This window comes from Hemitrygon akajei, chromosome 4 (assembly GCF_048418815.1).
Source record: "Hemitrygon akajei chromosome 4, sHemAka1.3, whole genome shotgun sequence".
Taxonomy (NCBI): domain Eukaryota; kingdom Metazoa; phylum Chordata; class Chondrichthyes; order Myliobatiformes; family Dasyatidae; genus Hemitrygon; species Hemitrygon akajei.
The window spans coordinates 129,304,356-129,318,868 of record NC_133127.1 but is presented as its reverse complement, the minus strand read 5'-3'; the positions used below and the strand labels follow the sequence as shown (position 1 = coordinate 129,318,868).

At 39.2% G+C, this 14,513-nt stretch overlaps 1 protein-coding gene across 2 annotated transcripts in view; it reads left to right on the top strand.

Moving 5' to 3' along the window:
* Positions 1-14,513, top strand: part of arhgap42a (Rho GTPase activating protein 42a) — a 286,674-nt gene that overhangs the window by 255,022 nt on the left and 17,139 nt on the right. For both annotated transcript variants that reach the window (XM_073043280.1, XM_073043281.1), the window contains exons 17-19: positions 808-913; positions 5,649-5,808; positions 9,885-10,035. In XM_073043280.1, coding sequence (XP_072899381.1) covers positions 808-913; positions 5,649-5,808; positions 9,885-10,035 — 417 coding nt within the window. The remainder of the gene's footprint in view (positions 1-807; positions 914-5,648; positions 5,809-9,884; positions 10,036-14,513) is intronic.

The following is a 14,513-nucleotide window of genomic DNA, read 5'->3' as shown; positions in this document are numbered from 1 at the left end:
GGCCAAGGAAGGAAGTTTGAGGTTCATGGTTGGAGGAGATGGTTGTTATGGACAAAATGAGCTTGGAGGTGGCATGAGCCTGCTATGGAAATAAATTAGAGAGGGCAGCACACACAGAATGCTGAGGAACTCAGCAGGGCAGGCAGCATCTGTGGAAATAAATAAACAATTGACATTTTGAATTGAGACCCTTAATCAGGACTGGAAAGGGAGGATTGCCTGCATCTGTAGAATCTGTTGTGTTTATAAAATAGAGAGGGTTATAGGTGCAAAGTTCAGGAAGAGGGAGGGGGACTAGTAACAGTTTTAACTTCATGGAAAAATTAATGAGCAGACTTAGATTTCATCTTGAAGGACCGAAGAAAATTTTCTTTTAAGAAATAAGCTGGGGAGAGAGGCAGGCTAAAAGACACAGCTAAAGTAGGAATGAAGATAGCTAGTTAATTAATAACATTGATGCTTAAGCTCTCTATCGAGATAGCAAATAAAGATGAGTCGTGGAAAGTGTAATTGGTGAAACAATTGTACTTTCATTGTGTTAAGTTGAGAATTATTTTATAGAGTAATTTCTATTCCCTCAGTATCTCAAGAACCAAATGTTCAGGTGATTAATGTAATAGTTTGCTGCAGTTGACTTGATGAAGAGCCAGTTGAGTATTAAGTCATTGATATAATAATTATTTAAAATACATACTTCTTTAAACAAAAGAAGTAATGAACTGAAACAAACAAACTGAAACAAACTGAAATAATGGTATATAATGTTTTAAAACAACCAGCACACTGAATCTATGAACTTTTCTACAGAGTCAGATGATCAGAATTACAGAGTGCGTGCCGTTCATGCATTAGTTTATAAACTACCGGATAAGAACAAAGAGATGCTTGAACTTCTGCTAAAACATTTGGTGAAGTAAGTGGCTTATCTTCATGCAATTTCTGCTAAATTGATTATGCTCACCTAACTTAGCTTGTATTTTCAACAGCTTTATCTTGTTATTACTGAATTTTCACACAGTTCATGATTTCACTGTCTCGCAATGTTGAAATTCACTCACGCAAAATTTAGCAATGTTAATGGATGTGTGCAGTTAATGGGATGGTATAATCTATTTGAAGTGTACAGGTGTTGCCAGTAAAGATCAGAGTAAAGCTAGAGTGATTTAACTTCCAGTTAAATTTATTATTGAATCTCCATCCAAGGTTGTTCTCAATTTTAGTTTTAAAGTTAATTTGGAAGTAAATATTGTCCTCTTTTGTGATGTTTGAGTGACAGTTCGGCTCAGCAGTTTGACAATTCATATCTGAGTCTGAAGGTTATAGATTGAAGTCCTATTAGAATGTAAGGTAGGTTCACAGGGGAGAGCCTATCTCTCTGATGATATGTTAACTAATGTTTTTAGCGTCCTTAAAGATAACTTTTAATTGTTCTCTGAATTTGCCTATCAAGCTATCCCATTTTTAACATTACATTATAACAGAAATAAAAAAAAGGAAAACCTTGAAGCATTGTTCAACAGACCAGAATTCAGTCAAAGCAAAGTCATTCCCAGCATAGTTAGCCTTGTAAAGTCTTCCTTACAAACATCTGGAAACTGTTGTTTAACCACAGGCTAGTGAAGCAACATACTTACAGATCTTTTCGCAACATGCCAGATTCACCCGGTGCAATCCTCAGTGTGTCTTGCCTCATCAACATGGTAAAGCTACCTGAGGCAATGGCACAGTACTATAGAGGCAGGAGAGTAACCCTGGGAATCTTCAATATTGACACCAGACCCCGTGATACCAGGTCAAGCATGAGCTCTGTGTGGGACTTCTCTGTTTGAAATTGTTTTTCTCATTTCCTATAGCAATGAGAACATTTCATTAGTAAAATATTAATTCAGTAATCAAGACATAAGAAATAGCAATGCGTAACTCTGTGCTTGTGAATTAAAATTAAAATACCCTTAGGAAATAAGCTGCAATTTTGGCTGTGGTAATGACTTTAACTCAAGAATGACACTTTCATTTCATATATTGTACAGAAAATACTTGGAACATGTTCTAAGGATAAAATTAAAATAGTGTTTGCTCATAGCAATGCAGATATACTTTCTTCCCTCTTTCAGTTGAGAGCACTAACTGATTAAATATCAATCTTGGAAGGATAAGAGTGGTCATTATAATTCATGGCAAACTTATTTAATAATCTACAAGTAATACTCTATATAACAAGTTCAATAATTATCAGTAAATTTAGTCTAAATACATTACACCACACTTTTCAAACCACTGACATGCTTTATGTTTGTGTTAGAAAATTAGTGTTTTTACAATTTTTACAGTATTTTTACAATATTTGCAGAATATGGGAAGGTCACATTTATTTACCAGACAACAACAGAGAACATTAACTATTCTTTGGCCAGACTGCATAACCCAGACGGTCTATGTTTCAGCAGTCTGTGCTTGTAGAAAATATGATGGTGCAATGTGTCTTAATAGGGCATTAAAAATCTTTGCGTTATTTTGGGATCATTTATTTCACATAAAATACATTAATAATGATATTTATTGAATTGACTTTATTTCTTGCATCCTTCACATACATGAGGAGTAAAAATCGTTATGTCTCTGTCTCAATGAGCAATGTGCAATTTAAAGTAAATAGTAATAAGTAGCACGTACAGCAGGACAGTCAATGTAGCAGAGAAATACAATTGTATTGGAAAGTGACTAATTTATAGTTGCCTTTGTGCTTTAAATTAATTTACCAAAGGTGGAACCACGGTAACTAGTTTGCAAGTTTCTAAGACCAAATTGAAGACTCCATGCTCCAATGACTTCCAAAATTAGCATGCCTTGCTATTTAATTATAAATTATTAAATAGAAATTATTGTCGCGATGAAAGATCTTTAAAATGCCGGCTGGATCGTGTGTTTTGGTTAAATTAGTCTAGCCTGTTACATTTTCTTAAGCTGTAGGCAACGTTTTGTTTAGTCTGCAGTTATTCGACATCACACACAATTTTAAAGTGCTGGCAATTAATAGTGAATTTTTTGCCATCAATCACAGCAGAAAATGGAAGGTTGCTTGGATATCCATATTTTAATGTGAAATTTATGATTCGATGATTTTAATTCCCCCCCTTTTCAAAAAGTGTTCATAATTTGCTGAGGTAATTAGGGAAGCCGACAGACTTTTGGTACCCAGTATTAAAATGGAAGTGAAGCAAGTGTGAAACTTAATTGTGAGTGCTGGCAGGATTTTCATTTCAGGTACAATTACAGCTCTGCATGCCACCTTGGCTGAACAGAGAAGCACTTTCAGTAATAGATTAAGATAACTGCACTGCTCCAAAGAATGCTATATGAGGTCATTCTTACCCACAGCCATTAGTGTCTATAATAAGTGAACCTGTAGTCGGGGAATGTGATAGAGCAGACTGCCAGTGTGCTGAAATATTGCTCCTGCTGCCGAAGCTGATCTAGAGGAACCCTGCATTAATTGGCAGAAGCCCTGAATAAATTCACGATAGCCCATTGTCAGCTGCACAACTTCATCAATGAAGTTACAATTTTTGACTCCTATTGTACACTTCAGCAGGTAAAAAGCAAGGGAATAGAACATCAAGTAGTAGAGCACAGGAACTCATTAAACAAGTAGATCAGTGCCTAAGTAAATGAATCCCTTCTTTCTATACAATTACCATAGCCTTCCACTCTGCACAGAGTTACCTATCTAAGAACCTCTTAAACTCCTCTATATTTGCTTCCACTACCACCCCAAACAACTATTTCCAGGCACCCACCACTCGATGTAAAAAAATTTAACTTTGAATTCAAATCTCCTTTGAACTTATTCCCCCCACCACCCAGCCCCTGGATCTGAAATGAAAGTCCTCTAGCATTAAACGTTTCAACCCTGGGAAAGTATGCTAGTTTTCTAGTCTATCTCTGCCTCTCATAATCTTATAAATTTCTCTCCTCAGCCTAAGCTCGTCCAACTTCTCCTTATACCACAGGCCTTCAAGCTGAGGCAGCCTCCTGGTAAACCTCCCCTGCACCCTCTCCAAAGCTTGGATTCAAAGAACCCTCTGTGCAACACTGTTAACAGTCCTGCCATTAACCTCTCTCTGCCAGTTCTTCACCCATATAACAATTACAGCATGGAAACAGGCCATCTCTGCCCTTCCAATATCTGTAAATTATCTATATCCTACAGTAAACTTCAGAAATTTTCTACACTACCACAACACCACCAATCTCCGTATCACCTGCAAACGTTTATCTGTGTTTTCGTCCAAGTCATTCATATATATCAAAATCAGCGATACGCATCCCGGCAGAATACCACTAGTCGTGGATGTCCAGCCAGATGTCCCATCATCCACTGCCCTCTTGACAAGCTAGTTCTGAATCCAAGTGGACAAGTCATCGTGGATCCCATGCACCTTAATCTTCCAGATAGGCTTACCATGAAGGATCTTCTCAAATGCCTTACCTAAATACATGTAGACAACATCCTCAGCTCTCTTCATCAATCTACTTTTTCATCTCCTCAAAAATCTCAAGTTAGCACAAAGTCATTCTGACTGCTCTCAGAATAGGCCAGAGATTTCCAAATGCATCCTTTTACCTTCTTGACGAAATTCACCATGTTTCTCAACATCAAAGGTTTCATTACTTTGCCGTTCTCGACCTGCTTCCTTTCTGTTAGACTGTTTAAGGTAACTTGTTTTTTATTTATTATTCTTGTCTTCTAATATTGTACATCTGTGAATGCAACTGTGACACTGGAATTTCCTGTGGGATCAATAAAGTATCTTCCTGTCTATCTGTTAAGAACGAGTAGCATCAAACTGAATGCCAGCAACCTGTGGTGAACCTTCAGCACTTTTTCCCCATGCTGATGAGGCAGAGAAAGGGAGTGGGTGGTACCTACGGTTAGGAATATGGTCCATCCAGGTCGGCCTGATAACTCCACATATTGCATACAAGTGCAACCTCTCTTGATGCATTTTATTATTTAGAATATGCTGAATCTCAAAATATTTGTAAACTTCAATTATGGAAGATTTAAATTCTAAAAATGAAGTTGTTGGACCAGATGCAGAAGCAAAAAGAGCTGAAGCAATTAAATAGCAAATTATGTTATTTAATATAGATAAATGCAAAATTGAGACAGGAAAGTATTAAAAGAATAATTAAAAATTGGAATAAAGTAATACATATATTTGATATAGTTCAAGAGAGTATTTGTGCCACTCTTTTAGACTGTCTTGTTAGCTTACAGTAACAGTAAAGAATCCGAATGAGGATTCCAGGATGTGAAAGTAGAATACGTTATTAATATCACAAAATGTTGAAGATCCTGTAAAGACTCAAGTTCCAAAGTGGAGCAGCCGTTTTGATGCAAGTAATCTACACGAAGATGGAGGATACATGGAGGTGACTGCTAGAAATGATGATTTTTATTTAAGGAAGATCCATCGTATAGAAAGAACCTAAAAGTTGGATGATGATCAGCAGATAGACTTCCATACTCTTTTTCAGTTAATTTGCTAAGGTTACTAGATAGTCAGATGACTTATTTTAATGTCTATATTCTAAGTAACAATCTATTCACGATCGCTAAATACCTTCATGTGCTATCATTTCAGAGTGTCCACTCACAGTGAAAAGAACCTGATGACTGTTTCTAACTTGGGTGTTATATTTGGACCAACACTAATGAGATCCCAAGAAGAAACTGTTGCAGCGATGATGAACATTAAATTTCAGAATATTGTGGTTGAGATTCTTATTGAAAATTATGAGAAGGTACTACTGTCTGATCAACTCAATTTTCTCTCCACGGTAATGTTGGTGAGCTTTGGCATTGTACATGGGTAAAAATGAAACAAAAATTCAAAGAGAATCATAAAACATGGCAGAAACAAGGACTTTAACCTACAGAGTTCACAGTAATAATCAAGCACCTATCGAGAGCACATTTTGTTTTTCACATCTCCCTCCTTCCCTAAATTTTACCGTTCACTTACGGTTTAAAATTGTTAATTACCCATCAAATATCAGTTTTTTTTTGGTGGGGGGGGATGTGGGAGGAAGCCCATATGGCCATAGGAAGAAGACTGACACTCAACACAGGCAGTGGGTGGAGGACAGGACTGAACGTGGACTGCTAGAGCTGTGAAACGGCTTATTTCCCAGCTGAACTGCAAAAGTAAAAGTATCCTTTAGTTGTCCTCAGGAATCCATTCTTTTTTTGTTGTGCCATTAATTGTCATTCAACTTACTTTCTCATTATTTATGACTCCAGGCGTCTTTCCCTTCGCTCTCTAATTACCACTCGTATCCACGTTCTCTTTCCAATGCCCCTGTATTCCTCGCAAGCCATGTTTCTTGGTGGTGAGTCAGCGTGCAGGAATGAGGTAATGCACTGGGTCAAGTGGTGCTACAACAACAACCACAAGTTCAGCAGCAGTAAAACTAAAGAACTGATTGTTGGCTTCAGGAAGGGGAAGGTGGGTGAACTGGCACCGACCGACATTGGTAGATTGGCGGTGAAGAGCACCAGCAGTTTTAAATTACTAGACGTTAACATATCAGATGACCTGTTCTGGGCCCAGCACATACGCAAACACAGGAAGGTGCACCAACATCTTCATGCATTTGTCTCTGAGCGCTCTAACACACTTCAGCAGATGTACTATTGAAAGTTTCCTGGTTGGTTGCACCATGATTTGGTATGATGCATGCACATCCCTCCTCACCATCCATAACATCTACGTGAGATGCAGCATCTGTTATCAAAAATCCCCACCATCCAGAGCACCCACCCCACCTCTGTCCTCTCCCACACCGGCTGTTCTCTCCCACACCGCCTGTCCTCTCCCACACCGCCTGTTCTCTCCCACACCGCCTGTCCTCTCCCACACTGGCTGTTCTCTCCCACACCGGCTGTTCTCTCCCACACTGCCTGTTCTCTCCCACACCGCCTGTCCTCTCCCACACCGCCTGTTCTCTCCCCCACTCTGTCCTCTCCCACACCGCCTGTTCTCTCCCACACCGCCTGTCCTCTCCCACACTGCCTGTTCTCTCCCACACCGCCTGTTCTCTCCCCCACCTCTGTCCTCTCCCACACCGCCTGTCCTCTCCCACACCGCCTATCCTCTCCCACACCGCCTGTTCTCTCCCCCACCTCTGTCCTCTCCCACACCGCCTGTTCTCTCCCCCACCTCTGTCCTCTCCCACACCGCCTGTTCTCTCCCCCACCTCTGTCCTCTCCCACACCGGCTGTTCTCTCCCCCACCTCTGTCCTCTCCCACACCGGCTCCGGTGCCTCCTTCCCTGAGTGTCTGTAACAAGCACAGTATAACCGCCTGGTCTGTGCAACATCTGAAGCCTTGAAGCTCCCCCTTCGGTCTTCCCAATAAACCAATGAACTGGATTTGGAGTATCTTGTATTACCAATGTCCAACAGGATCTTACGATCACAAGAAAATCATTTAAGACGCACATTCGCACCACTTGTTGGACCCGGAGAGGCTGCTGCAACCAAGTGCACCAGCTTCTTATTGGAAATGCCAGTATTAAATGCATGAAATAATCCATCAAACCACTTTCCATCAACACTGGCACATAATTAGTGAACTATTTAAACTGGTCTAGGTTTGGCTTTGGTTAAGATCTGTTTTCCTCTACATAATTCAGTTTAAATGCTGAAAATGTATAGTTATCTTTGGAAGAGCTGGTACTAATTGGGGGTTGAATATAGATTTACATCATCTTGCTACCCAACACACTCATCTAAAGTCACATCAAATACACGGAGACAGTACCAGTCCAAAATATAGTCTCAGCCTGGCTGTCAGCTAGGTCAGGGCTTACATACTATAATGGGTTACAAGTTCAAAAGTTCAGTGTTATGAAACAAATGCATCTATCTCACTATGTTCTTCTCTGAGATTAATTTTCTTGTAGACATTCTCAGTAAAACAAAGAAATGCAACAGAATCATTGAAAAATTGCACACAAAGACTGACAAGCAACCAGTTTGGAAAAGATACTGGTTGTTTTTTTTTATAAAACAAAGTCGGGCAGCTTCACCAATGACAGCACATCCCTTCCTGATGAGCTTAACTCATTCTATGCACATTTTGAATAGGTATGACACCACCCACCCTGATAATCTCCAGTGCACCTGAATCTACAGTCACAATTGCAGATGTAAGGTCAGTCTTCTGGAGGGCGAACCTGTAGAAAGCTTTGGGTTCAGACCCTGGCCGCATCTTTAGATCTTGTCTTAGACTTCTGGAGATCATCTGACAGGGGTATTTACAGACATTTTTACTTCTCCCCGCTTCAGGCTGTCATTCTCTCCTGCTTTAAGAGTCACCCTGGTACCCAAGAAGAACAAGATAATGTTCCTTAATAACTATCACCCAGTGGCTGTAACATCTCCCATCTTGAAATGCTTCAAGAGGCTGGTCAAGGCATGCACTAACTCCAGCTTTCTAAATCATTTCAACCGATAACAATCTGCCTGCCACCAAAACAGGTCTACAGTGGCTCGAATTCATCTCTGGAGCATCTGGATGGTAAAGACACCTACATCAGATCATTGTTTATTGACTACAGTTCTACCTTCAGTACTATTATTCCAAGAAAACTCATCACCAAGCCACGAACCTCAAGAGTTAATGCCTTCCTTTGCAGCAGGATCCTTGACTTTCTGACCAATAGACCGCAATCAGTAAAGATAAGCAGCAACAGCTCCACCATGATTACTCTAAACTCTGGTGGGCCACAAGATTGTGTCCTCAGCCCCCTACGCTACTGTACACTCAGATTCTGCTCTAACTCCATCTGCAAATTTCAAGTATCACTGTAGTGGGCCGCATCTCAAATGATGAGGCATTGGAGTAGAGGAACGAGATAGTGAGCTTAGTGACAGGGTGTCATGACAACACTTTTCCCTCAGTGTCGGCAAAACAGAAGAGCTGATCATTGACTTTCAGAAAAGTGGTGCTGCACAAGCTTCTGATTACATCAGTGGTGTCCAGGTTGAGATCTTCAAGTTGCTAGGTGTGAACATAACTAACAGCCTGATCTGGTCCAACCAAGTTGATGTCACAGCCAAGAAAGCTCACTAGCACCTCCACTCTCTTAGGAGGCTAAAGAAAATTGACATGTCGGCTTCGACTCTTACCAGCCTTTAAAAGCATTCTGTCTGCATGCATAATGTTTTGGTATTGCAGCTGTCCAATGTGTGACTTCGAGAAACTGTAGAGAGTTGTGGACACAGCTCAACGCATCACAGGAGCCAGCCTCCCCTCAGTAAAGCAGCCAGTGTAATCAAACCCACCACCCTGGACGTTCCCTGTCCTTGCTGCCATTGGGCAGAAAATGCTAAAAGCACATATAGACCTCTTGTACGATAAGATGGGCTCTGAACCTCACAATCTACCTCATTATGATCTTGCACTTCAGCATTTACCCGCACTGCGTATTTTTCGGTAGTTTTTACACTTTGTTCTGCATTGTTACTGTTTTACATTATTCTAGCTCAATATGCTATGTAATGATTTGATGTGTATGCAAGATGAGCTTCTCACTGTATCTTGGTACATGCGACATTAATATACCAATACCACACTGGCAGACTTTATTGCATCATAAGCACTATAAGGCTGCCATTACATCTCACGGATTTCGTTCTATAAGTACTCATATTTTCCGTATGATATATTTTCTAAGACTTTGTACCCTTTAATTTGCTGATGTGTCAACTCTTTCTCTCTCAACAGATGCTGTCTGACCTTATAAGAATCTATTTTTATTTTAAATAATATTTTGTAGTCTTACAAATAATATTTTGTGTTCTTTACCCACAGATATTCAACACACCACCAGACCCAAATGTTCCTCTTCCTCAACCTGAGCAGAGATCTGGATCCAGGCGAAACAAGGCAACTTGTCTGTCCACAGGCCCTAGAAGACCCAGAGGCATATATACCCCCACCCTCTGCCTGGCAGATGCAGATAGTAAGCAAAATACATAATCTTTTAGAGTTTATATTCTTAAATTGCCTCACCATGAGAGCTCTCAACCTCAAAACCTGATTTTGAATATCTAGAAACGAGAATGCAGGCAAAAGGCAATCACAAATTTTACCAAGTGTTTATTTTTCTCTTCTCTAGTTTAGTTCCTCTTCTCATTTGATGTCTGTATGTAATGCATCATTCTTCAGAGAGGACCATTCTTGCTGTGAAAGAACCCTGTGTAAGGATTTTTGACCACACACTGATACACATGATCCCATTAACCTGCTTCTTCAGCACGCATTTAGTGCATTGTTGATCATGCCGATACCTAATTGCTCTTTGGTTTCTATATATCTGAAGTGTTGCCTTATGCTTGGTGAAGCATGTGGGCAAAACTTATTGGCTAGGCTTGTCTCCACTGGATTTTAGAAGAGTGAGAATGCACTTGATTGAAATGCACAATCCTGAGGTTTCTTGATAGGATGGATGTAGAGAGGATGCTTTGTCTTGTGGGAGAATCCATAACTAAGGGTCAGTGATTAATTTCTTATTTCCTTACTGCATAGAAGAGCTATTCGGCCCATTAAGTCTATGCATCCCCAAATAATTTACATATCCATACTCCTCAAATATTTCGTACCCCTGAATAATTTTCCCTGCTACCTATTCCCATTAAAATCTCTCAAAATGCTGGAGGAACTTCAGCAGGGTAGGCAGTATCTTTGGAAAAGAGTACTGTTTACTCTTTTCCATAGATGCTGCCTGGCCTGCTGAGTTCCTCCAGCATTTTGTGTGTGTTGCTCGGATTTCCAGCATCTGTAGATTTTCTTCTTTTTTTTTTGGAATTTTTTTTAAATTGAAGTTCATCAAACAAACATTTCCATAAGATGTATTTCAGACATTGTACATATACATCATATAATCATATATATCACAAATCTCCACAAAGTATTTGTCTGGGGTATACACTTATAGAAAAGAGTGGAAATTAAAAACAAGCAAAAGGAAAGAACTATGTACAAGTAGGGAGTGATTTTTTTTTTACAACAGATTCATTGATTTGTGAGAATAAAATCAGGCCTATGAGGCATTACGGTATGTAGTTAAACCATTTTTCCCAGTATGAATCAAATTGTTCCAGCTTATGATTAACAGATGCTGTTATCTTCTCCATTTTGTAAATGTCCATTGTAATTTCCATCCATGTATTTAAAGTTGGGCTCTCCTGTGATAACCATTTTCTAGTAAGAGTCTTTTTACCAGCCACCAACAGTATATTCATTAAATATTTATCTCTTTTCAACCATTCTTGAGGTATATATCCAAAATATATGGTCTTGCTCTCCAAGGGTATTTCACATTTAAAGATGTCTTGTAGGGCATTGTGTAACCCCCTCCAATAGTTTTTGATAACAGGGCAGTCCCAAAAAATATGATAATGATTTGCATTTTGATTTCCACAATTTCTCCAGCAAACAGGGAGGTTACTATCATAATAGGATTTCTGAGAGGGTGTAATAAAATATCTTTTCAAGTTTTTCCATCCAAACTCCCTCCATTTCTGTGAACTGGTACACTTCCATTGATATCTCCATATTGTTATCCATTCTTCCTCAGATATAATTATCCCTCCTTCCTTCTCCCATTTTGTTTTAATGTATGAAGTCGAATGTGTTTTAAGATTTGACAACCCTCTATACATGCTTGAAATGATTCTACTACCATCATCTGAATTATATGCTTTTCTAAAGAGCTCTATTAAGCATGTATTTGCCTTGGTTACATTTTTAAGCGTCTTATTAACATATTGTCGCATCTGTAAATACCGATAAAAATCTTGTTTTTCTAATATGTGTTTCTCTTTAAGCATTTCAAAACTGAACAATGTTCCTTCTTTCATTATGTTGCTAAGAACTGTTATTCCTTTAGCTGTCCAGTCCTTAAATCTAGCATCCATTTATTTGGTGTAAAATCAGAGTCATATGCACACCATTTAAGAATTGCAATATCTCCCTCTAGATTATATTCTTTTATAGTGGTTTTCCATATTTTAAGAGTCAATTTTTCTCTTGTTTTCCATCAACTCCCACTTTCTTTGCCATGCTCCTGCAACCCACTTTGTCTGAGGGCAATTTAAAGTTCTTGTCATATCCCAAGAATGTGTAACCAACTGACTTACAACCCACACATCCTTGGGATATGGGAAGAAGCTGGAACATTCCACAATCCCAGGGAGACCAAGCAAACTCCATACGGAGCTGAGTGTTAAATCCGGTTGCTGGACTTATGGGACAGTACTGTGCTCCCATTTGAGGCACAGATAAGATGAAAATTTCTCTGAGGGTGTATGTCTTTTGAATTGTCTTCCTCAAAGGATAGTGGAAGAAAAGTCTTTGCATGTTTATAAAGCAGAGGTAGACAGTTTCCTGATGTGGAAAGTGTGCGGCTGAAAGGGTATTCAGGAGTGTGGAGATAATTTTTCCTTAACCATCTCTGTGGCAGGGCACTGTAGGCAAGGCTCATTTCTAATTGCCTTTGAGAAGGTGAACGTGAGCTTGAACCTTTTACTGGCTTTCTGGTGAAGATTACATTCAGAGCAGCCACGATCTTCTTAAAAGACAAATCAGACTAGATGGGAGAGTTGCATTCCAGCTCCTAATTCATAGGCCAAGTGCAAGGTCGTGAGAAAAGTACTTCATCTGTTTCTACTTAATCAGAAGGTACTTTGGGTGAGAAAGAACTTCATCAATAAACTCTGAGACTAGACTACAAAGGCCACTCAAGAATGATGAGCACTTTACACAGCGTGTAAAAGAAATCAGTGTAGTATCAATTTACTGCTGCAGATGCAATTTTCTCACAGTTTCTCTAGCCAGAGCAAAGGAGTTGTGTTCGTGAATGTGTTGAATAGGCAGCAGGGAGTGAAATGTTTGTGTGAAGCTAAGAATAGTGGTAGTTGTGTGAGAGTGAGGTAAGGCATCAGTATATTAGGTGTGTGAGAGAGCTCATTGACAGAAATAAGGGAAGTGGAAGTTTGCATGATGCAGAATGTGATCAGAAGCGCAGTTAATGGTGAATGTGAGTTAATTTTGTATGAACTAATCTTGACCACGTGGGGTCATTAAACCCTTGCAGTACTGCACCCACTTCCTTCAGGGTTGATTTCTCTTACTACTGCAAATGTGCGGGCATTCAGGCCCCCTATGACTAAAACACCAGCCTCCTCCTCCTGTTCCTTCAACAAGGCCTTCAGAGCTGCATTAAAATATCAATTCTCCCTTACTTTATGCCCCTTGTTTTGGAAACTGCCTTCCAGTGATCCTCCAAGTCTTCAGAACGATTTCCACCCTAATTTGTAGCCACAAGGCATCTGTGTTTGATGTAGTGCAACACACACAAAATGCTGGAGGAGCTCAGCAGGCCAGGCAGCATCTATGGGAAAAACAAGTACGATCGATGTTTCAGGCTGAAACCCTTCAGCAGGACTGAAGTAATGCAACTGCTTTTAATCCATGTTAATTGCTCTGAACTAAGGCTAATAACTCACCAATTTTGATGCATGAGTATCGCAGGGCTTTTGTTAAATATTATGAAATTACATAGCATTTTTTTGCAGGATGAGTTGATCATGTACATCACATTCCAATTTAATTGATCATGTTTTGTTGTTATCTAAAACACTGTGATATACTTGCATGATGAAATTTATCAATTGTTTTTTTTTCCCATTATGCCTGGATTCCATTAGGGCAATCATATAATTCCTTATCTCATTTATCATCTCAGTTTAAGAAATAGTGCTAAAGAGACCTGAGCCTTCAAGGCAACCCATTGCAATTTGAGACGCTCATATTTAATTTCTTCTGAATTTGATGGATTAGCATGGAAAAGTCCACCCTAATTTTGGTATTTATCCAAAGAGCCTTGTTTTGTAAGTGCTCAAAGTTAGAAACCTGATAATCTGCTTCTTTCCCATTCTGGATCACCAAACCACAAGTATGTTTCTGTATTAGTGATATCTTCATCCATCAAGGGAAAATGAAGAAAAATATTACTGAAAACCCTTCACAAATCCAGATTACAACGAAGTTCAGAGTTTCCTGACTAAACATTAAGGAAATTTATCAAGAGGGTGATTCAATATCAGTAAGAATTGATTATGCACTTCAAAGTTCAAAATAAGTTTATTATCAAAGTACAATATATGTCACCATATATAACCCTGTGATTCATATTCTTGTGGACATACACAGTAAATCCAAGAAACATAATAAAATCAGTGAAAGACTGCGCCCAACAGTATGGATAAACAACCAATGTGCAAAGACAACAAACTGTGCAAATACAAAAGAAGAAAAAAAGAAATAATAAGTAAATAAGCAATAAATATTGAGAACATGAGATGAAGAGTCCTTGAAAATGAGTCCATAGATTGTTGGAATGGTTTAGTGGTGGAGCGAGTGTAGCTATCCTTTTTT